The 25845-nt window shown below is 41.0% G+C and overlaps 1 protein-coding gene across 4 annotated transcripts in view; it reads left to right on the top strand.

The window, feature by feature from the left end:
• The window catches only part of LOC125454504 (spermatogenesis-associated serine-rich protein 2-like), a 146058-nt gene that overhangs the window by 93175 nt on the left and 27038 nt on the right, over positions 1 to 25845 (top strand). For all 4 annotated transcript variants that reach the window (XM_048535369.2, XM_048535370.2, XM_048535371.2 and 1 more), the window contains exon 8: positions 11317 to 11375. In XM_048535369.2, the coding sequence (XP_048391326.2) occupies positions 11317 to 11375 (59 nt within the window). The remainder of the gene's footprint in view (positions 1 to 11316; positions 11376 to 25845) is intronic.

Here is a 25845-nt window from a genome sequence, read left to right as displayed (position 1 = left end):
AGAATGTTGCCAGGGCTGAAGGGTTTGAAATGTAGAGAGAGGCTGAATAGGTTGGGGCTATTTTCTCTAGGGTGTCAGAGGCTAAGCAGTGACTTTATAGAGGTTTATAAAATCATGAGGGGCATGGATAGACTAAATAGGCAAGGTCTTTTCCCCGCGGTGGGGAAGCCCAAAACTAGAGGCCATAGGTTTAAGGTGAGAGGGGAAATGTTTAAAAGGGACCCAAGGGGCATCTTTTACACACACTGTGTGGTGCGTATACAGAATGAGCTGCCAGAGGGAATGGTGGAGGCTGAAACAATCGTGCCATGGATGGGTATATGAACAAAAAGGGTTTAGATGGATATGGGCCAAATGCTGGCAATTAGGACCAGATTTGTATAGGATATCTGGTCAGAATGGACAAGTTGGACTGGACGGTCTGTTTATGTACAGTAAATCTCTATGATTCACTGACTTGTGTATAAAATGACACAGCATTGCTGTTCTTCAGAAGTTAATAACTTTAAAGGTGATCTTCCTGTTCTAACAAATTGGGCTCCTTTCACAAACTCACATTGGGAACTGTATCTGCAGTGACCCACAAAGACCACCTCAATTCCCTTGAACAAAATTGAATCAAAATTCAGAAACCATCTCCCCTCAATGATGAGCCAGCTGGTTCAAAATCAAATTCTTTTTGCTTTCTTCATCCTATTTTCTTTTTCTCTATTGAAATTAAGATTGAAACATGTATCAAACTTCCTATATGAATTCAGATACGTAGTCTTAACTATTCTCAAATGATTGAAGTTTGGCCATATACATTGTGCCTGTGGTTAAAAAAGAAAGATGTAGTTCATGTGAACTGTTCAGGTCGTCAGTTTAAAAATCTTCTAAATCCTGAAGGGTTTAATTTTTGAATTTATGTATATCTTGTCCTGCTTTGTTCATCCCAAAAGGCCAGGTGAACAGTGAGATGAATTTTAAGGTGTTCTTTGTGTCACTTAACCTCTGTTTTAAATAGACTGGTTAACCAGCTGTTTGCCATATGGGCCACAAAATTCCCAAAGCTTCACAAAGTTTATGATTCCCTGTCTGCCTGAGATGGTGCATTTATACAAGAGTGAAAGTGAGATAATTAGCTTCAGCTATTCTGAATAAAAGAGGGGAGTATTGTTCACTGTTCTTGCCCTTGAATATAATCCAAGCGCTCTTGTTTGACATGTGAGTAATCATGCATCTCGTTTTACCATATTCCCGACCGTCACGCTGGTTTCAGAGACCAGAGGTTTCAGATCAATATTGGCCGAGTTGCCAAAATAAATTGAATGAGAGCGATATCAGGTTTTGACACAATGTACCATAGATCAGGTATTATGGCTGCACTCACTGCTGTAGCCGAAAAATAAATATTGGCTTTTTTACTGTGTCAGGGCCACATGCATACAGTCTCGGAAAACGTCTGGCCACAGGAAACAGAAAATCCCTTCAGCAAATCTAAAAAGAGAAAAATTCTGAAGAAAGGAATTGACTATCTAGTTTGTGTAATTAGGCGTTTCGGTCATTATCTCCTATTTTAATTTGCCATTTTTAATCTCTCGATGTGGTCTGTGGTATTTTAGAAACAATCAAACCTAGTTTAAAGCAGTTTGCTTATGCAGACAGATAACTTGTGGAATTATTTCTTTTACTGATTGATTTGCTGTGCATTTCCAGCTTTTTATTTTGTTTTGGGGGTTAAATTTAGAATTTGCACAAATGGATCCCTCCAAAATATTTCCTTCTGTATTCTTTAAAGTTATCTGCTATCCACACAGATAATTGTATGTATTATTATCCACAACCTCGATTATTTTTGTGAGTGGCTGTACAGCAGTCTCTGGTGTCTGTGGAATGCAAAGGGCTTATTCAGGACAGCCAAGGTTTGGAAAAGTCAACAGCACAGACATCAGATTGATGTTGGAAAGATGTGAATGGTGTGAAGAAATCATGTTTACTTAGCTTCAGAAACCTTCTGGAACATCCAAGTATTGCTTGTCTATTTGTCCAGGTCTTTCCTCTCTATCCTCCACCTCCTCCTTGTCTCTGATGCTCAATATTCATTTGGACAACAAGCATAGAATCCCTGCATTGCAGAAGCATTCCATTTTACCCATTGAGTCCTCACCAACTCTCTGAAGGGTACCCCAACCAGAAATACCCCACCTACCTGATTCCCATAACCCTGCAATTCCCATGGATAATCCACCTGACCTGCACATCCTTGGACACAATTGGCAGTTTAGTGTGGCAAATCCACCTAACCTGTACATCTTTTGATTGTGGGGGGAAACCTGAGCACCCGGACGAAACCAATGCAGATGCAGGGAGAAAGTCTAAAGTCCACACATACGGTGGCCTGGGGCTGGAATCAAACACAGGTCCCTGGCGTGTGAGGCAGCAATGCTAACCACTGAGCCACTGTGCCACACTGTGTCTAGCCTGAATGCCTGCATTTTAAATTTGACTCTGAATGTCATCAAATCTCATGCTGCAAAGTTCAATCACCTGGCCAAGGGATAGAATTGGACGAGCAGGATTGTAACCCTGGTATGGTAAAGATTAATCATCTGAGGGTATGTTTGAGATCAAGAGGGTGTGTGGTACAGGCTTCACCATATATCAATTTAACTTGTACATAAGCCTAACTCTGTAGGGAATAAATGTTGAGATGCAGTGCCTAGTGACACATTGTCTGTAGTAGGGTTACCAACTCTCAGTGTTTGTCTGTGGTCTCTAGGGATGCATCTTCCAAGATATACCCAGCTTCTGTGGGCCCCCCTATTCCAATGTGATGCTAAAGCACTTGGACAAATAAATTCCTAAACTTTGGGTTGCATTGAGCCTAATGATCAGGGGTTTGCTGTGTCATAGGGTCAATTGTTGATGCCTCACCACTGGTGGAGTTTCCTGAGGAACAGTACAGAGCTGGATTGGTTCCTGCAGAACAGAGACCAGTAGTTCCAATAGGGGCAATTTAAAGAGCCCCCAACGGGCGTTGACTTGAGGGAGAGCTGTGTTAGCCAGAAGTCCACGTCCAGTACAACAAACGACTTCCTGAAAAGGTGACTCCAAGATGCAAACACCAGAGTTCCCCTCAGCTCTGAGCACCTGCCACTTAACCCCCTCTTAAATTTACTTTAAATTTGCACGCCCTGTGTGTGCCTTCCATGTTGGATGTGCCCACACATGTTCAGATCTGCCTTGTCAGTGTCCATCCTTACCAGTAGGCTCACTGAGACTCAGAGATACTGATCCTCTGATTGGATGAGTAACATAAGGAGCTTGTCCATTTGGGTGGAGTGAATGAAGAGAGTCGGGAGAGAGATTACCTCCAGAAAAGAATAGAAACTGGTTATTAGGGACTTGCATTTGGTCCCAATATTGGAGTCCTGAAGTTTATGGCAAACTCCTTCTCAATGCTGACTAAATTGTTAACTGGGCAATGGTGCAAATTCCCCAGGGTCAAAAATCCTGGGAGCAAGTATACTACTCACAAAAGCTGCCTGCAGGAGAACGTTGCCTAATAGCATCACCAGGCAGGTGCTGGCTGCTGCTTCTTTCATGGATGTGAGTAATGTTGGCTAGGCCAGCTCTTTAATTTCCATCCCTGATCACCCTTGAGTAGGTGCAGCCACCCAAGGGTGAGTAACAGCAGGGAGGGGATCAAGTGTGAGTCAGACACAGTGGTACACAGTGGCGCTGAGTAACCCTTCTTCCTAATATTCAGCCCTTTGGTCACATGGTGTCGGGCTTCACAGGAATGCCCCATATTTGAGGTGTTTGTCATCTGTTCCAAGCTTCTTGCTGCTGGGACAGCCCTTGTCCTGTACATAGGACAAAAATCTCTGATTCTTGCCATGCCCAAAATGCACCTGCACACTGCAAGCTGTGCTTCGTTCCTTGAGGCCAGCTCCTGCAATTGTTTTCAGCAAACCTTGAACCTTCAATACATACTCCCCCCAAACCCCTGCTACTCTTTCGGATTGAACAGTAACATCCCTTCCCCTTCCACTCCTACAGATTCCTCACGCCAAAGAGTCCCTTATTGTTTTTTTTGCACCCCAACAGTTGATCACCCTGCTTGATCAGACACCTATTGCAGTAGTGCCCCCTATAGGATCTCATTTGCATGATCCTTTGTGGCAGATGTGTATGGAAGACATGGGCCCCAACGTCTATCTTCCTATCTGATTACAAGCCCTCTGACGCCAAACTTGCCTCCCTGCAGGGTATTAACCTTCACCTTCTCTTCTATTTATAGCCCCTAGTTCTGTCCCTGTGACTGGGAAAAACATTTTCTCTACGTCTTCCCTAACAATCTCTATAAATAATCTGGAAAAAAGTTACACCAGGACATCCCCTAGCCTCTCCTTTGCTTGAGATAAAACAGTTCCAGACTTATAAATCCTTCCTGTTAGTCATAAGTGATGAGTTATGTTTATGTTATCGATCTGGTAAACCTGTTTCACTTTTTCCCAGTGCTGCTATATAATCTTTTTACAACATGGAGTCTAGGAAAGTATACAGTACTTCCAAATGTGGTCAGAAAGTGGTGCAATACACATTAACACTACCCTTTTCAAACACAGGAGCATACTGCAGCATTTTTTTGAATTGGTTCAACCAGTTGTCTTGCAGGTTTTTAGTGAGAAGGCTGCACTGCAGGAGAGAGAGTTGTGCTGGTTGTGTTGGAGGGCTGGTTAATACCTGGTAGGAACTGGCATGACAGAGACCAACAATAAAACGTTCTTTTTAATGTGGCAAAGTCTATCCATCGTTAAAAATAATCAAAGTGTATTTGGTGCTGAACTAAGACTGGACTGGACTTTTTTGAAGAACCATAAGGTGAGCTCATTGGATTTGAAATAAAATTATGTTCACTGGGTAGGATATTAAACCACAGCCTTGATAAATCATTATTTGGGGCCAAATAATTTTCTTGAACAATAGATTTATTCCAGGAGAGAATTTGGAGCTATCGGGTAAGTGTTGAGACAAAAACAGAAATTGCTGAAAAAGTTCAGCAGGTCTGGAAGCATCTTTGGAGAGAAGTCAGAGTTAATGTCGAGCGACACTTCCTCAGAACAATTTCAATTTCTATTTTAGTCTCTGATTTATAGCATCTGCAGTTCTTTTGGCTTTTTTTTTGTTAAATGTTGAGGCTTTGATTTCTAGGCTGTGCTGGAATGAGGGTCAAGAATAGATGGAAGCTAAAAGTAGTACCATTAATTCCCAGATGCGTGCTGAATTTGGCCATTTCTATAGCGGTGGAGGTGTGGGATGATGTGGTAAGGGGTCACCTACTTGTGGCCGCACTGACCAGTACCATCTGAGATGGCTGAGATTTACTGCCACTAATCCTCCTTATTAGTAATTGTCTGAGTTACTGATACTGAATGGGGAGCAATGCCCAAACATGCCTTTTTAAATCTTTTTAAATAGAGTAGGTTTACTACACAATATTTATTAACTATTACATCACATCTGAGTCTGTTATGAGACTGCAGGCTAGACTTAAGAATCATAAGTGGAGCTTCTGTGTAGCTAGATACAGTTTAGCACTTTCATCTGACAGTGAGGAAAAGGCCAAAACAGCTGGTTACTTTCTCCCAGGAATATATCGCCATGGGAGGTGATTATCTCGTGATGTCTGCTCACCCTTTTGAGACACTGACTGTTTCAGATGACAGACAATGCAGCAGTCAGTTGACACAGCTCATTGCGAACCGTTTGTTACCAATGAGCTGATGCTGACTGGGAATTGTGAGGTCTAGAGGACGGGTACAGGAGCAAGCCACAGAGCCTGTTTATAATGGGGCTCCTGGAACTGGGTTTCATGTACCCTTCCCATCGGATAACGTGACTGCAGTACGTACGTCTTGGTTTAAACTTTAACAAAATCAGACTTACTGATCCTTTCGAGCTGAAAGAACACGACTTGACCCTTCAGTTACCTCATTATCATGAGATCATCGATGTAGGAGCATAAGTAAGCCATTCAGGCCATCTGATCTGCTCCACCATTCAGAGATCATAGCTGATCTGATAAATCTTCAATTCCACTTTCCTGTCCTCTCCCTATTACCCTTGACTCACTTAATGACTAAAAATCTGCCTGAGCCAGCTTTGAAATAACATAAAGACCCAGTCTCAACAGCCCGATGTGGTAAAGAATTTCATACATTCAATACTCTTAAAGAGGAGAAATTTCTCCTCAACTCTGTCTTAATGGAGTGATCCCTTATTCTGAGGCAATGCATTCTGGTCCTTGACTTTCCCACAAAGCGGAGTAACACTGTCAAGTTCCCTAGGAATCTTGTACATTTCACTAAAGTTACTGGATGGGCAGGATGCCCTTTGGCTATTAATTAATCACCACAGGGAAGATCTCAATGAGTGCCTGTTTCCCCACACAGTGCAGCTTTTTGTCCCACATTCGAGCTCAACGGCAAGACTTAAAATCCTGCAGGGAAAATCCTACCCTAAGTTTTTCTACAATTTGAACCTCTTTAACATGAAAACATACTAGCAACTCCATTACTGACCTTCCCAAATCTTTCCATCTGCCAGAGCACCTTAATGTGACAAATCTTTGCAAGATGTGATTTATTGTATAGCCCACAACATCAGTCTTCTTTTCTTTGATATAAATAAGTTATGCAGTTGTGATGCCTGGACCCCAGGCAAGGACAGACAGGTACTCTGGAACTGTAATGAAGCCAGGGATACCCAAAGCTTCCTAATGAGGAAAGATGGGCTGGCTCCCCTTCTTTATTCTTCTAACCCCCTGCAGTTTGCAACAATTTCCTTGTGGAAATCTCTCTCCCAGACCCAAATAAACCAATGGAACCAAGCTTTCTTGGTTGACAAAGAGTGAGCTTATTAAATTTTAAATGTGAGAAGAATCAGGAACACAACAGGCACACAGACGGGTATTAGAAGTAATGGTTTTCTCAAACAAAAAGCGACCATTTTCTGGTTTGTTTGTAAAGAGATCATTGAACATTGCAGCCATTGCTAGTGTTGTCCTGTTCATTTCACTATTTTTAGTTTTGCAGATTGTTAGAATTCTGTAGTTCTGGTTTCTTTCAACCATGATTGAAGTTCAGCATTCAGGGTGAGAAAGCATCCTTCCTTGCCCTGTTTTCCTCTTCCCTGGCTGCTAGCTAGCTGACATCTAGCACTGAAATGGATATAAAATCTTGGGGTCTACAATAAGGGGATAGTTCTTCAATTTTAATCTTCATAGCCAAAGAACCTTTTAACCCATTTTAAGTCTCATGAGAGCATTTGTTGTTCGGGTTGTGATCGATAGATCTATTCCAGAACCTTAGAGCATTCATTCCCACTAGTTCAATCCAGTAGTGCTTAAGACAAATGTTTAACTCCCATCCTTGTGTATCCTTCAAAGGGATAAACACAAAATGTGTCTGCAGTTTGGAACATAATCCGTAGGGGGTAACTGGCTGTTGAGCAGGATGTCATCAGCCCTTGTTGTCCTTTGTAGTCACAAAAGATCACAGTCCAGTCTTTTTTCAATCGCCTTTTCTCCCCTCACTAAAGGTCTGAGATATGGAGTTCCTCTTGCATCCATAGACATACCATTTTGTCAGTGTCTTTCTCCAGGTCGCCTCTTACTTTACATCTGCGGCCCCACTTTTGGCTGCATTAGCCCTCTTCTAAAAACACATTTCCCATTAACAACTTAAAAATACCCATGGTCAGAACACAGTGAATGTTAGATTCTATTAGTGTGCTAGTCTCCAACCTTGTAGAGGTATACCAGATTAAGTGAGAGACCAAAATGTGAGTAACCTTGAGTATTCACCCATCACCATTTCTGCGAGTGGAGACTCCCTGTATTGGCAGGATGTTCTACTGACTGACCAACAGTGAGTTAGATCCAATTCCATTAAATGTTTCTTTCTATGTTTTCAACTATTCTGTTAAAGTTTGATGGTTCTAAGCATCTACACAACCCAACTGCCAGATATTTGTGGTTAAGTACAATATAACATTTAATTTATTCAAGAATTTGATTTGTAAGCTATTAAATCGTGGAATTACCAATACTTACAGCTGAATGTGAAACAAATCAGAAAGTCTAAACAATATGCTCCATGGGATATTTAACTGAATTAAAAGCTCTATTTAGATAATAGTTGATGTTGTTGTGTCCGACAGAATTTGGTTTTTAGCCTTCAGAATCTTCAAACCATAAACGTTTACAGCAGAAAGAGGCCATTCTGACATCGTGCCTGTGTCAGTGCTTTACAAATGCAGCATAAAATTAATTTTCCTACTCCATTGCTCCTCACTTCCATTTTTTTTAGACATTACCGTGAATGCAGCTGTTACTGCTATCTGATTTAATACTATAGTGATGCAACCAAATGTTCATTTATTTTTGCATGCTCTGGTTCTTCACACGATCTTGGCATCTTGCTTCAAGACTTTTACCCAATTTTATTCCTGTATTTTCTGATGATATCATAATGAAATTCCACTGGTGCAAAATCCTAGCACTAAATTAACAATAAGAGGTGTTTGCCAAAATGTACTACCTTATCCAGCTGGCAAACCTTGTTTGATCCATGAAATGTCCTGTTTGCATTGCTCACAGAGAATCAAATCAACTGAAAATGGCAATGTAATGCCATGCAATGTAGAAACCTTACATTAAAGGTAAATTAAATATTCTTATGAAGAGAAACTTAGGCTATATTTCTGCATCTAAAGCTAATTTCTGAAAGATAATGCCTACAATATGTTTAAGTGTCACTTTTAAAAGCATGTATTTTTATAATGTGTGATCAAGAAACTTTGAGGTCAGTGATTTGTTTTAGGAAATGTAATCTCCTCTTGGAACCAGCCTAACTCCCTGGATTCGTGACAACAGTAATCTGCAGGGGCAGTCCTGCAGCCTATAACATGTACTTCTCAACATTTCTCAATGATGTTGAACACTGATAGAAATACTGGATTATTGAAACATAATTTAAAAATCTCACAACTGTTCACGTTATATGTTGTGGATCTGGACGAAAGAATTGAGGGCATTGTTGCCAAGTTTGCAGATGACAGAAGAGTGGAGGGACAGGTCTTGTTGAGTTAGCAGGGAGACTGCAGAAGGAGTTGGACCATCTAGGAAAGTGGGCAAAGAAAAAGCAGTAAATCTCACAACCTGAGGCTATACAATTTAATAGGAAGAATAGAAGCTAAATGGGGAAAGGCTTCAGAAATCTGAAGCACAAAGGGACTTGGAAGTCCTTGTTCAGGATTCTCTTAAGGTTAATATGGATGTTAAGTCGGCAGTTGCAATGTAAGCATTCATTTTAAGGGGGTTAGAATACAAAAGCAGATGTACTGCTAAGGCTGTATAATGTTCTGGTCAGATGGCATTCATAATCTTGTGAGCTGTTTTGGGCCCTGCACCTAAAGAAGGATTTGCCGGTGTTGGAGGGGATCTGGAGCAGATTTACAAGAATGATCCCGGGAATGAAGAGTTTGTCATGTGAGCAGCAGTTGAGGAGCCTGCCTGTACTCAGTGGAGTTTAGAAGGATGAGGGGGATCTAACTGAAACTTACAGAACACTGAGAGGTCTGGATGGAGTGGACATGGAGAAGATATTTCCAATAGTAGGAGAGACTAGGACCCCAGGGCACAACATCAGAGTAAAGGGATGACCCTTTAGAACTGAGATGAGAAGAAATTCCTTCACCAGTGAGTGTTTAATCTGTGGAATTCTTTGCCGCACAGGACTGTGATGACTTAGTCATTCAGTGTATTTAAGATAGATAGATACGCCCTTGATTGGAGGGCTTTTAAGAATTATGGAGAGAAAGCAGGAAAATAGGATTGAGAAACATATCAGCCATGGTTGAATGTTGAGGCAGACTTGATGGGCCGACTGGCTTAATTCTGCAACTGTATCTTATGGTCTCTAGAATTATCCACTGCTTTTTTTCCACCCAGGTGTTGAATGAATTATTTTATATGCACCAGCATCAAGCTGACTAGTGGATATGCACCCCATCAGTAGAAACAAAAAGAAAATACAGAATGTGTATTTTTAAAATGTTACCATAAACATGGAAGAAATCCTTCCTTTAATATTCAGTTGCAAAAAAGAAAATAAATATAGACATGTGTGAGAGACTCTCTTGACTCATATATTGAATTCCTTAGTTTCATTTTTCTGCTCCTGGACAATCAATGTTAGCATCCCTCAGCAGGTCATATTCGAGGTTAATTTCTGGTATCTTAAACTTTAAAATGATCTATATTTCACAGTGAAAATGGCCTCGTCACTCACCATCATGTATGCTATCTATTTCACTTCGGTGCTGGCTAACAGTGTTGTTGACAAAGAGCTCTAACTAGTTTACAATGATTATTTTTAATAATAAGGAAATATTTTCCCCTCCTAAGTAGTAGGATGAAGATGTGTGGTTATGGTGGCATGAAAGCAGAACACTTGTGGAGATAATTTTCACAAGTTATGGCAACAACAATATTGAATAATTTGGTTAATTAGTTTTGAAATTCAATGGAAATGAAGAGCAAACCTAGCTATTTGGAACCAATCGCAAAACATTTTCAGGCAGAAAAAATACATATCAAGGTGTACAAGTCAGCAAATTCCCTGAATCCAGTGGGACAAGCAAAAGCAATTCCTACCACATACATGTAAAATGTTAAAACAGAGAACTTTCACTCGATCTGTGGAGAGAGAAACTGAGTTAACATTTCAGATTTTTGACATTTCGTTAAAACTCAACACTATTGCATCCGTCTCACAGATAAAACTTTACTCTGTGCAATTGCTGATCTAGCGAACAGAATTTTGAATCCTTAACAGTAGTAGCATACTTATTCCACACATTTCTTTTAGGAATGAATACCACTCTTGATGTTTTTTTTTGGCATCTTGCATTCATTACCACAAAAAAAAAGTTGTAAAGAGGATGTTATTATGTGAAACCTGCCACATTTGCAAAGTCCAAGATCATATGGGGTACTGTTCAGGGATGGAAAGCAAGTGAAAATTCAGCTCTAGTACTATCATATGCTTCACAATAATGTAGATTTATTTACATAAAAAAACTATTGTCTCACCAGAAGTAATTGGAAGAAAGGGTGGTCTGTTTTTAAAACAAGCATTCATCTCTGGAGTTTTCTAAACAAACTATTTTTAAAAATGGACAATGTTTCAATTCAACATTGAGAAGCACATATGCAATAAATGCTGCTTGCAGAAAGTTCTAATTGCCTCCATTTTAACATTCCAGTATCATGGATCGAGAAGTTGCTCTAATGTCAGAAATGGATAAAGTCAAAAAGGAAGCGAGTAAGTAATTAAAACAGCTTTTTTTGACAGAACTAAATGGTCATGTCCAACCTATTTTAAGATTCCCATTTTTCCTGTGTTAGTTCTATCATTTCAACTTCCATATTTCATGATATTCAACACCTCAAGTGTGTATTAAGAAGATTTTCACAACATTATAACAATCTAAAGCACTTCTCAGCTTATAGCATACAATAAAGACAGTGCTTTAGCAGTAAGGTGTGAAATGAAGACTACTGAAATGTACTGTTGCCATTTCCAATTCAATACTGTTGCCATTTCCAATTCAATACTGTTGCCATTTCCAATTCAGTGTCAGTTTGACAGGTTGAATATTCAAATGTTGGTCTGAGTAATAATTGAATTATTCCAGTACATATCCAATGTATCACGTGTACCAGCATTTTCCAATGACTGAAGCCTTCAACCTAATTTTTCAATTTGCGTCAGACATTAAAATGTTGGCCAGTCGTGTAGATTACATGTAAGAGACAGTGAATGGAATGTTATTCACAAAGCAAAATTAGAAGATCCTATTTCATACCTAATTGGTGTGAATTTACAAAGCTGAAGTCCACAAACCACTACTCAAAATACTGAGGCACTGAAAATCTCAAATGCAAGCAGAAAGTGCTGGAAACCTCTCAGCTGTCCAGTCAGCAGAAATGGAGAGAGAAAAGGTTAACATTTCAGATAGATGATACTTCATGAGAAATGCTTTATAGATTTAAAATCTTGCAACAAGAAGATGTGGTTTTGTTCAAAGACTTCCTTTGAATCAATTAGTTCTATCAAATAAACACTGAAATAGAATATTGCTCCCTGCAAGTATATTTAAACTAATGTTGTTTACCTCATTTGTGACAAAAGCTTTGCATTCTGTAAGATGTAAACAGCTTTCTCATCCCTCGTTGGCAGCCAGTAATGTATTGCAAAAAGAGAATCATGGAATTATTATGGTGCAGAGGCAATCCAAATGAGCATTATGACTCAATGTCATTCTCCTGTCTTTTCCCTGTAACTCTGACCATTGTTGCTATTCAAGTAATAATTTAATGCAATTTGAATGCCTCAATTGAATTTACCTCTGTACAGTATCAGGTAGTATATCCTGTGCCCTAACTACTCTCAGTGTGGAACGTTTTTTATTGCCACATTGGATTTGCTTCTTTTGCCAATAAATTTGAGCCCTTTCATGAGTGGGAACAGATTCTCCATATCTACTCTATCCAGACCCCAAACTACTTTGAAAATTCCAAATATCTCTTAGTCATTTGCACTCCAAGGAGAGGAGATCCAACTTCTTCAATCTATCTTTGTAATTGGTCCCAGAGATGAGAAACTTTATTTCTGTAAGCTTCGTCTTCACTCCCCCCGCTGCGTTGACGCGCTTCTTGAAGTGTAGTTCCCAGAATTGCACATATGTTAGATGAGGCCTAACTAGTATCTAATACAAATTCAGCAAGACCTCCTTGTATTTTTGCTCCTCTTCCTTTTAATAAAGCTGAGGATTTTGACCTAACTACTCTCTTCGCTTGTCTTACCATCTTCAATGACTTATACACATACATCCCCAGGTCTCTCCGCTTCTGCACTCACTCTATAATAGCCTTCATTTTGTACGGTCTCACCATGTTCTTTTTCTACTGAAACACAGTCACTTCACACTTCCCTGCATTGAACTTCAACTGTCACCTCTCTGGCCACTCCACCAATGTGTAAATGTCCTTTTGAAGCTCAACACTGCCCTCTTTACAGTTTACAGTTATTCAAAGGTTTGTATCATCTGCAAAATTTGAAACTGCCCCCTGTACCCCAAGCGTATGTAATTAATATGTATCAGGAAAGGCAATGGCCCCCAATACCAACAATTGGGAAATTCCCCTACAAACATTCTTCCAGCCCAAAAAAAACCTACTAACCTTACACTCTGTTTCTTGTCACTCAGCCAACTTGAAATCTGCATTGTTACTGGCCCTTTTATTCCTTGAGTTCAAAGTTGCTCATAAATCTTCTGTTGGCATGATATCAAATGCCTTCCGGAAATTCATGTACACCACATCAACAACATTATCCTTATCGATTCTCTTTATTTCTTTTTAAAAATCTAGCAAGTTGGTTGATCATGATTTCTCCCTTAAGAAATTCAAACTGGCTTGCCTTCATTCACCCACATTTTCCCATATTGGGAGATTAATTCTATCCTAAATTATTGTTTCTAGAGGTTTTCCCACCACCAAAGTTAAGCTGTAATTGCTGGACTTATCTTTTACCCCATTGGTACAGTTCTCCAGTCGTCTAGCACCACTCTGGAATCTAAGGAAGAGTGAAAATTTATGGCCACTGCCCCCACAATTTCTACAGTCTCTTCCTTCAGCATCCTTTGAAGTATTCCATACAGTTCCAGTATCTTGTCAGTACCAACATTCTATCCAATATTTATTAATTTTCAGCCATCCTAATGACTGAATTTCATTGTCTGTCACCATGTCCTAGGTTATATCTGCTTCCTTTATAAAGGCAGATGCAAGGTATTTACTTAATACCATCTGTGTCACTGCTTCCATTTGTAAATCCCATTTTGGACTGTAATCAGTCCTATTTCTTCTTGCACATTTTTTTTTACCATGAATGAGCATGTAGGATACTTTCGAGCTCTCTTTTTCTGTTTGCTACTAGCATCTTTTCATAATCCCATTTTATTTTGCTTATTTCCCTTTTGACTCTGTTCTGAACCTTCTACATTCAGCTTGGCTCGCAATTGCATTTTCTGTTTGATGCCTCTAAAAAAATCCATTTTCTTCTTTGCCTTAATGTCTACCTCCTTTTTCATCCAGGGAGGTCTGGATTTATTTGCTGTACTTTTCCATTTGGAGGGAATACTTGTCTGACCTATCTCTTCTTTGAAGGTAACCCATTGTTCAGTGACCAATTTTCACACCATCCATTGGCTTCAGTCTAACTGCCCGTGCTCTGGTATCACTGCCGGTTAATTACTTTTACTCTGGATTCTTGTTATTTTCCCACATCATCCTGAACCTGATACAATGAACACTGTCTCCAAAATATGGTCTCACTGTACCTTTGTCTACTTGGCCCACCTCATTCCCAAGACCCAACTGGAATTAATACATTCCCATTGGACTCAACACATAATGCCTCTCTACATGCTTCCAATAGTTAGTTAGCTATAGTCTGCACTGAGCAATTGCACCTTTTTGTTCCTCAGTTCTAGCTGCATCAATTCTACCGTACTGTGGTGGACGTTCCTTTTCTCCTGCACAGATCTACTTATGCTTGCCCTTCCTTGAGCCATGTCCCACTAATTCATAATTCCATAATTTCACATGGCAGCCTGCATCTGTAACTCATACATCTTACTTACTGTCCTCCATGCATGCGCAAAAGTGCGTTATAATTCTGACTTAGAATATTTTAATTTCTCCCTTATTTTTTGATCCCACTTATTAACCAACTATTCTCTATTCTAGCATTAACTGTCTCAACCTGTGTCTGGCATGTCCTGTCTTTCTTGTCTGATATTCTCTCCCAGATCCCAAGAAGTAGGAAAAACTAACCTGTTCTTTCTTTTCTATTTTACATACACCACCTCTGTGTGGAAAGAAAACAGAAATTTTGTTGAAAATACCTGTCTATGCTAAAGTAAACAGCAGCAATAACTGAGGACAGTATCAGTAAGCCAACATTTCCAAACTAATCTGCCTCCAAACACCAGTAGTGGCTCTAGGAGCATGTATACACCGTTAATTTATTCAATTTTAACAGACTTTGCTCCATTAATGGCCTGCTCAGTGATGTACACTCTGAGGTATGGTCTAATATACTAACTTTTGATGCTTTGCTGAAAGTGATGGTTGAATTCCCATTCAACTGAATAAGTCATTTCAGAGCAGTTGGGCAGAACCAGTTAAAGCAACATCTCAATAAGGTACAGTCGAAATCGCTTGCTTTTGTGGTTTGTTTTCCCCTCACTTAAAATTCAACCTTGCCTGAACTAGGCCCCTTACTTTCTCCTCCACAAAACTAGCCATGCAACTGAGTCAACATTGCAAAATTCCACTGATGGCGTTGGTTCTGGAAGGCTGTTAAACTGGATTTATTTTCTTCGTTGCGTAGATTTTAAACGGATTTTGAGTAATTTTCTCCTCTAATATTAGCTGTGGTAAAATTACAGGAGAATGTTGTCAGAATCAAAATTAATTCTGACCAGAAGCAGCATGGGTTAATGAAAGGCACCCAGCATACATTTGTTAGATGCAAATTGCACTGTATTAACCTAATTGAGTTCCTTGATGAAATGACCAAGGATTGTTGGAGGACATGTGTTGGATGCTGAAGATAAGCATTTTGTAAAAAAGATTTTGGATAAAGGATTACTCACCTGCTTTCCTGGGAAAATATTAGTACATGGTATTGAATGAATTGTGATGAATTGAGTAAGTAACAGCTAAGGAATATGAGACACAGGATAGTGGTGAATGGATGCTACTGTGACTGGATAGAAGTATTTAATAGCGCCCCCTAGAATCATTGCTGGTCTCATTATGTAGGTGACTTGTACATATAGGGAGTACAATTTCAAAGTTTTTAGATGGTATGAAACTTGGAATTGCAGTAAATAGTGGGCATGATTACAGCAAAGCTCAGGAGGACATAGATAAATAAACTAATGAAGTTCATAGATGCATAGGAGTTGCTATTTAATTTAGATATGTTTGAAATAATGCAACAACATTAGCGCCAGAGAGTCATAGAGCTGTACGGTGTGGAAACCGACCCTTCAGTCCAACTCATCCATACTGGTACAATCACAACATTTAAAAGGCATCTCTGGATGGGTATATGAATAGGAAGGATTAAGAGGGATATGGGCCAAATGCTGGCAAATGGGACTGGATTAATTTGGAATAACTGGTCAGTATGGATGAGTTGGACTGAAGGGTCGGTTTCCACACTGTCCAGCTCCTTGACTCTCTGACACTAAGGTTGTTGCATCATTTCAAACATATCTAAATTAAACAGCACCACCCTCTGCATGAAAAAGTTGCCCCTTAGGTCCCTTTTAAATCTTCCCCCTCTCACCTTAAACCTATGCTCTCTAGTTTTGGACTCTCCTACCCTGGGGAAAAGACCTTGGCTGTTCACCTTATTGATGCTCCTCATGATTTTATAAACCTCTACAAGGTCACCCCTCAGCCTCCGATGCTCGAGGGAACATAACCCAAGCCTATTCAACCTCTCCCTTTAACTCAACCCCTCCAACCCCAGCAACATAGAACATACAACATACAACATTGAACATAGAACATAGAACTGTACAGGATAATACAGGCCCTTTAGCCCATGATGTTGTGCCAAACGTTTCCCCAAAATCTAAGGTCTGTCTAAACTCCACTCTACCTTATGCTATCATCCATATGCCTAACTAATAGCCGCTTTAATGCCCCTTATGAGGCCGACTCTACTATCCTCTACGGTAATGCATTCCACAACCCTACCACTCTCTGAGTAAAGAACCTACCTCTGATATCCCCCCATATCTACTTCCACTCACTTTAAGACTATGGCCCCTCATAATAGCTACCTCTACCCTCGGAAAAAGCCGAGTGGCTGTCCACTCTATCTATACCTGTGATCATTTTGTACACCTCTATCAAGTCACCTCTAATCCTTCATATTCTAAAGAGAAAAGCCCGAGCTCTCTCAACCTTTCCTCATAAGACCTTCATTCCAGACAACATCCTGGGTAAATCTCCTCTACATGTTTCCCAACGCTTTCAGATGACCAGAACTGGACACAATGTGGCTGAACCAGGCTTTTGTATAGCTGGAGCATAACTTCATGGCTCTTGAACTCAATCCCTCTACTAATGAAAGCTAACACACCATACACCTTAACAACTATATCCACCTGGGTGGCAGCTTTAAGGGAACTGTGAACATCTTTGTAAATCTTTTCTGAACCCTTTCAAATTTCACAGCATCAGAAATCACATGACATTAGGATATAGTCCAACAGATTTATTTGAAAACATAAGCTTCCAGAACCTCAGTCCTCCTTCAGGTGTTAGTGAGAGAGGTAGTATCAGACACAGAATTTAGAAATAAAAGATCAAAGGTTCACATCATTGATGAGGATGTACTAAATAAACCTAAGATGCTGTTAAATCTTTAATCAGTTAGAAGGTTTTAATTGATTAATATATATCTGTAAATTCCCAAATTCCTTTGAAGTCACTGCCCTGAGAGAACTAAAGGTTTTATCAGTGTAAAGAAGAGGTGACATTTTAGGTCAGACAATGCACGTTAGTTGTGAGGCCTTGTTTAGAACCTGTGTTTTAGTTTTAGTCAGAGATAATGGGAACTGCAGATGCTGGAGAATTCCAAGATAATAAAATGTGAGGCTGGATGAACACAGCAGGCCAAGCAGCATCTCAGGAGCACAAAAGCTGACGTTTCGGGCCAAGACCCTTCATCAGAGTTTTCGTCAGGCTAGTTTTATCTCTCAGGTAGAAATTTATAAAGCGCCATGTAGACTGTTTATAAGTTGTATGCTTTTTGAACAAAATAGAGTGCATCTGCAAATACAAATTCACTCTATCGATTCTTGTGTGTGTGTGTGTGTGGAGGTGTGGGGGGAGGGGTTGGTCGGGGAGACAGAAGGAGAGAAAAAGAGTGTTTGTATTTGGGAAGGTGTGAAAAGTGAAAAAGAGAGTGTGAGTGTGTACACATGCATGTGCTCTCTCTCTCTCTCTCTCTCTCTCTCTCTCTCCTCTCCTCTCTCTCTCTCTCACTCCCCCTCCCCGCCATGCACAGACACATACTCTGTCTCTCACTCACTCTTTCTCTCACTCCTCACTCTCTCTCTTCCCACTCTCTCACACACACACTCTTTCTCCCTTTCTTCTCACACACGTGTGTACACATTTTCTCTCCCACCCACCCTCTCGCATGCATATGCCCATGCACGTGAAACTACGAGGTGAATTTGTATTTGCAGATGCATTCTATTTTGATCAAAAAGCACTGAATTTATAGACAGTCAGTCAACATAATGTTTTATAAATTCCTATTTTAGGAGTAAAACTAGTCTGACTCCAGACCAAAGCACAAACAGATTCTAAACAAGGCCTCACACCTAACAAGCATTGTCTGATCTAAAATGTCATGTCCTCTTTGCATATACATATTAATCAATTAAAACCTTCTAACTGATTAAAGATTTAACAGCATCTTGGGTTTGTTTGGTGTGACCCTTTGATCGTTTGCTTATAAATTCAGTAACTGATACTGCCTTTCTCACTAACATCTGAAGAAGGAGTAAGACTCTGAAAGCTACTGATTTCAAATAAATCTGTTGGACTATAACCTGCTTTGCAGAACACCTCCGCTCAGTTCGCAACAAACAACTGCACCTCCCAGTCGCGAACCATTTCAACTCCCCCTCCCATTCCTCAGACGACATGTCCATCCTGGGCCTCCTGCAGTGCCACAATGGTGCGACCTGAAGGTTGCAGGAACAGCAACTCATATTCCGCTTGGGAACCCTGTAGCCCAATGGTATCAATGTGGATTTCACCAGCTTCAAAATCTCCCCTTCCCCCAGCGCATCCCAAAACCAGTCCAACCTGTCTCTGCCTCCTTAACCTGTTCTTCCTCTCACCCATTCCTTCCTCCCACCTCAAGCCGCACCTCCATTTCCTACCTACTAACTTCATCCCGCCTCCTTGACCTGTCCATCTTCCCTGTGCTGACCTATCCCCTCCCTACCTCCCCACCTATACTCTCCTCTCTACCTATCTTGTTCTCTCTCCATCTTCGGTCCGCCTCCCCCTCTCTCCCTATTTATTCCAGTTCCCTCTCCCCATCCTCCTCTCTGATGAAGGGTCTAGGCCCAAAACGTTAGCTTTTGTGCTCTTGAGATGCTGCTTGGCCTGCTGTGTTCATCCAGCTTCACACTTTGTTACCTTGGACTATAACCTGCTGTTGTGTGATTTCTGATCTTGCCCATCCCAGTCCAACACTGGCGCTTCCACCTTAAAGTTTAACATCTTCCCTGTGGCAGGGAGATGAGAATTGAACACAGTATTTCAAAAGTAGCCTGACCAATGTTCTGTACAGTCGCAACATGACTTTCCAACTTCTATTCTCAATGCACCAAACAAAAAGGCAAGCATACCAAATGCCTTCTTCACTGATGTCTGTACCTGCAGCTTCACTTTCAAGGAATTATGAAAACCCACCCCAAGGTCTCTTTGTTCACCAACGCTCCCCAGGACCTTACCATTATGTATATATGTCCTGCCCTGATTTGCCTTTCCAAAATGCAGCACCTCACATTTATCTAAATTAAACTCCATCTGTCACTCCTCGGCCCATTGGCCCATCTGATCAAGATCTCATTGTGTTCTGACGAAACCTCCTTTGCTGTCCACTACACCTGCAAACTTACTAACCATATCTCCTATGTTCACATCCAAATAATTTATATAATACAAAAAACAGTGGACCCAGCACCGAGCCTTGTGGCACACTGGCTGTCATAGGTCTCTAGTGTGAAAAGCAACCCTCCACCACCACCCTCTGTCTCCTACCTTCAAGCAAGTGCTGTATTCAAATGGCTAGTTATCCTGATTCTTATGTGATCTAACATTGCTAACCAGTCCATCATGAGGAAGCTTGTTGAACACTTTCCTGAAGTCCATATAGATCATGTCCACTGCTCTACCTTCATTAATCCTCACTGTCAGTGTGAGGTAAAGGGATGATGTTTCCCACCAACTCACTAACTAAGTTCTGCATAAGAAATCCATTAGGCACTTTCTAGACTCACTATCCAATGAAAGCCCTTAGTTTGTCATTTCATGGCCAGAAAAAGGGCCCGACCCTTCATGTCTCTAATTACTCGCCTTCTCAGCATGTGGAAAACATGGCTGCTTTCCCATCTAGAAAAGCAGGATGATCTGCCTGCTGGATTGGGAGGAGGGAAATGGGGAATGCAATCTGGGGCCACCATGCATGAAAGACAAAGGGTTGCGGAATGTTGGGGAGGCACTTCTGAAAGCGACATCCCTGTCCCTGCCTCTGGCTCCCCAGTACCCCTCATCCTGTGGTACCCACCCTAACAGAAGATGAAGGATGCTTATCTTCTCGCTGCTAAATCTTTCAAGAGGTAGGCTTGAACCGATGGCTTTTCGGATCCAGAGAATGCTGGATTCTTATTGGCTAGCAGAATCTGGTAACAGGGGGAATCAGTGTTGAGGCCTTTGTCAGGACAAGAAACACACCTATGCGCTCCCTGAATCTGCTCTGAATTAACTGATTGACACACATTAGGCAACATTATCTCCATGATAGGCATGGTATATTAGATGCCACCAAATATGTCTGCCCCTACTTTTTGACTAAAAATGGGAAACTCGCACCCTGCAATTCTCCTGTTACTGTTGTCATTCTTTCTATCGGTGGAAGACCAAATGCAAGTGCCAAAGATATGTGTTTCTGTTAAGAATCACATTCTTAGAAGTATTAATAAAATTACACTAGGTTATCACCCTTAAATACATCAAGGAGTAGCGTTTAATGGAACAAAACAAGCAAGATACTGCCCAATTGTGCGAGTTCAGGAAGATTTTATGCTGGCCATTATATGCATGAATCTTAGCAAAAACTTAAAACCTAACCAGTACAATTTCTAGAGATAGTAGGAACTGCAGATACTGGAGAATCTGAGATAACAAGGTGTAGAGCTGGATGAACACAACAGGCCAAGCAGCATCAGAGGAACAAGAAAGTTGACGTTTCTGAAGAATGGTCTAGGCCTGAAACGTCAGCTTTCCTGCTCCACTGATGTTGCTTGGCCTGCTGTGTTCATCCAGCTCTACACCTTGTTATCTCAGCACAATTTCTAACCCAATTTCCCACTTGCACTGAAATAATAAACTCTACCTCTTTTATGGAAATATGTTTGTTACGAGTTCATAATTGCCAAGGCTGTCTTATATTTGGGCCTCAGTCTTTATTTACATTAATAACCTGTCATGCCTCCACAGAATCTTCACAAGGTCTGGGATGGACATTGTAGACGTGTTGCACAGTTCATATATTGTTTGCAGTGACAGTCCTGCACCTCCTTGCAATACAGCAGTGGATATTTTTGTCTTTCTCTAAGAAAAGGTGGCTGAGTTAACGATCTAGATGAAGGAGGGCCATCTCCAGTCCACCGTCCATGAGCAAGGAGCCAAATGTAAGAGTCAGTTCTTATCAGGAAGAGATGAAAAGTCTGAATATAAGATCTTTCAGATGTCTTTTAGATTGATGTGCCAGTCTCTGAAATTAGCCATCATTGTGCTGTAAGACAAATGCATTTTGTATTTGCTGTGTACCTTTTGAAGCTAATGTACGTTAGAAATTTGTAAGAAAGACTACCAAATCACCAGAATGTTAGACTGCAGTGAATATGGTGCAGGAGTAGATTTGTGGAAACATTTTGTACTTCAGCACGTTTACCTTCATCGGCTACTTGTCAAATGTTTTCAAGAGTTTGATTATTTAGGATGTATGAATCCCTCTTTCATTAGTTTTGCTTTCTTAACCGAGCGGACACATAGTCATTCAAGTTGCTTGATTAGGTGCTGCTTCAGAAACACACTGGCGCCACCGTGCTATATCCTTAGTTGACCTGACTCAGTTTCTACAGTTCTTTGGCACCACACTCCACATTTTTCTCAACCTTCCATGTCTTCTGGCACTAAGTTTTATTTTCCTTAAATAGATTTTAATCAAGCCTTATTAACTGTATCTGTAACATTTGCCCAGTTTGGCTTAATCTTCTCTGTTTGAATACAAAAAAAGCTGTGTTCCTTAAAAATAATGTCAGCTTATTAGCTCGGACATGCATGTTCTGTTATATAGCAGAAGTATTACATAAAAGAAAGCTAAATAACTCAAATCTTCTACCTGAGATCTGTGTCAGACTTTATAATAATGTATCATATTCAAATTTACCTCTGTGCAACAGTATTTGGGTGCTCTAGAAAGACTTGATCTTATACAGTACTTACCATAACTACGGCTTGTCTCAAAAAGTGCTTTACAACCAACAAAGAATGATTGAAGTGTAGTGATAACAAGATGTAGAACTGGATGAACACAGCAGGTCAGATAGCATCAGAGGACCAGGAAAGCTGGCATTTCGGGTCAGACCCGAGATGTCAGTTTTCCTGCTCCTCTGATGCTGCCTGGCCTGCTGTGTTCATCCAGCTCCATGCCTTGTTATCTCAGACTCCAGTATCAGCAGTTCCTACTATCGATGATTGAAGTGTAGTTTCCTGTTGTATTGTAGGAAATCTAGCAGCCAATTTGCTCACAGCAAGTTCTCCCCAGACAATAATGTGATCATCTGGTTTTGGTGGTTTGATTAAGAAAAAATATTGGTCAGAATGCACATACCCTCCCTTGGAATAACTTCTTTGCCCTTCTTCAAAATACTACCAGACAATCTTTTCATGATAAATATGGCCTTCAGATATCACATCTGAAAATCAACGCCCACATAATTCCCAAAGTCCTACAATGGCATGTTAGCCTTTTTTTGAGCTCAAATCCTGGACTGGGATTTTTGACTGGAATTTTGTGACTGTTGGATTGAACAAAAATCCCCATGTTCTTAAGCACGGGACCAAAGTTCTGAACTTTTCTGATGACTTTTAAAAGGTAAAGAAAGAAAGGCAGCTGGGCTCTGCTCTGGGGAAAATGACACAGGCACAGAGATTGCTGGTTGGAACCATTGTTCAGGCTGAAAATCCAATTCACACATCCACTCTAAAAAGAATGACCAACCAGGCCTAAACCCCAGCCAATCCAGACTGAATGGGGGCCTCTGCAGATACCAGACTTTCAACTTCGATCAATATTCATGCACAGAGATACTGGATAATCCACTTAATCAAAATACATTCACACCTACTCCTAATGATCAGGAAGCCAACTGACCTCAATGGGAACACTAGTAACACACTGGCAACCACAGATTTGGCGTGAAGATAAGACACCCGCAATAGTACAATTGCAGGCCCTGACCCCACCTGAGAGAGCTATCGGCCTGAGAGCGATCCCCACCACCATCTCCAGAAGAGGGATCCCAAACAGCTATCTCCCCAAGCGCTATCTGCACTGCTACTCCAGAAGAGGGATCCCGATGGCAATCCCAAAACCCACCGAGCCAGACCAGTTCCACATCAGGATATCCAATGGTGACCGACCATGACCAGCAGATCTGACAACCGACAGCCTCCGAAACCATCGACCTGACTGACTGCACAAGGCCTCAGACATGTCCTGGGGTGAAAGCCAGCTCTCAGAAACCACCACAAAGTAAGGAAAGCCAAGTGCTCACCTGATAAATCCAGTATGCATTCTACTGCATCAGTGGACTCATCCCAGGCTCAAGGCCCATCCATTATGCAGAGGACAGTAACTAAATACACTATTAAATCAAACATAGCTTAAACACTATTAGAACTAAACTACAGGGTTTTGTAGGCTGACTGTGTTTGAATAGAGTATTTAGTTACTGTCCTCTGTATAATGCTAATGTCAATTTCACTGTTTGTTGTGTTTACCTCTATTTCTGATAGTACACTTACCTTTTTTTAATTTAATAAATGCAAAAGTTCCTTTTGCCCCTGAAACACCTGTCTATTGTCTTCTTCATTTCACATCCCAAAATAAGTCGAGCGTCAGAACCAGGGGTTGAGAGGCGATTCAAATCACCTAAAAATAGCAGATTATTGATCGTAAGCCAGACTCTCTACATGACTCAGGGGCAATGGAATAAAAACTTGATCAAAGAGTTAGGTTTAAAGGAGTGTGAAATAACTGCACAGAAGCCGGTATCCCATCACCAAGTTGCCCTTTATTTATTTGTGCACAATAGACTGGCAGTGGTCAGCTAGCTTGGAATTAGTCTCCTGAACTGAGTGTATTCTAAATCGCCTGTTTATATATTTTTTATCCCTGTCACCAAATCACCCCTTATTTATTTTTGCTCAATACACTGGCTAATCTCCTGTTTGCATTGGTCAGCCAAGTCTGCAGCCATCTTGGAGTCCAAAATTTCCTCAACACTAGACAGAGGGGGAGAACCTATGGTTTCTGACAGACTCTCTGGCTGTTCTGAGGGGTCAGGTATGGTTTACTCTTGCCCTGTTTGCGAGGTAACAGCTTTCAGGCGATCCACATGTTTGTTCAGGACTGTCTGACCTACCCGAACTCTGTTGAATGATGGGACTTGACCTCTCGCCCGCATTGCCTCGTATCCCTCCAGCCCTATTTCCATGGTTCCGGCACCAAACTTAGTCTGTCCCCTTAAGTAAATTGTGTCTCTCACTTAGAGGAGGCATATAGCCGGCATTGGCGTCTCTGCTGTCATTCCAGCCCTGCCCCCGCCCCATTCCTGCCGTGGGAGTATCAGATCTAAGCTGGTGCAGAGTCTTCTCCTCATCAGCAACTCTGCTGGAGCTATCCCTGCTGTTGAGTGAGGTGTGGTCCAATAATCGAACAGGAACTATGATATGGAGGTGCTGGTGTTGGACTGGGGTGGACAAAGTCAGAAATCGCACAACACCAGGTTACAGCCCAACAGGTTTATTTGAAATCACAAGCTTTCAGAGCCTCACTCATCCTTTAGGTGTTAGGAAGAGAGATAGTATCAGACACAGAATTTTTATAAGTAAAAGATCACACCATTGATGAGGGTGTATTGAATAAACCTAAGATGGTGTTAAATATTTAAATAGTTAGAATGTTTTAATTGTTCAATACGTATGTGTAAATCCCTGAATTCTTTTCAAGTCCCGGTCCCGAGAGAACTAAGGGTTTTATCAGTGCAAAAAAGAGTTGACGTTTTAGGTCAGACAATGCATGTTAGGTGTGAGAACTTGTTCAGAATATGTTTGTGTTTTAGTTTAGAGTCAGACTGGTTTTTACTTCTAAAATAGGAATTTATAAAACATCATATTGACTGACTGTCTGTAAATTGTTTCAGAGATTGAAGGAACTGCAGATGCTGGAGAATCTGAGATAACAAGGTGTAGAGCTGGATGGACACAGCAGGCCAAACAGCATCAGAGGATCTGGATGTGAGTTTGCTCGCTGAGCTGGAAGGTTAGTTTTCAGATGTTTCGTCACCATACTGGGTAACATCATCAGTGAGCCTCCGACGAAGCGCTGGTGTTATGTCCTGCTTTCTATTTATCTGGTATCCTAACCAGTCTGAAAACTAACCTTCCAGCTCAGTCAGCAAACACACATCCAGAACCTCAACCTGAGCTACAAATCTTCTCAAAACTCGCTAGCATCAGAGGAGCAGGAAAGCTGACATTTTAGGCCTGGACCCTTCCTCAGAAATGGGGGAGGGGAAGGGGGTTCTGAAATAATTAGGGAGAGA

The sequence above is a fragment of the Stegostoma tigrinum genome, chromosome 7, assembly GCF_030684315.1.
Source record: "Stegostoma tigrinum isolate sSteTig4 chromosome 7, sSteTig4.hap1, whole genome shotgun sequence".
Taxonomy (NCBI): domain Eukaryota; kingdom Metazoa; phylum Chordata; class Chondrichthyes; order Orectolobiformes; family Stegostomatidae; genus Stegostoma; species Stegostoma tigrinum.
This window is presented reverse-complemented; position numbering and strand designations above follow the sequence as displayed.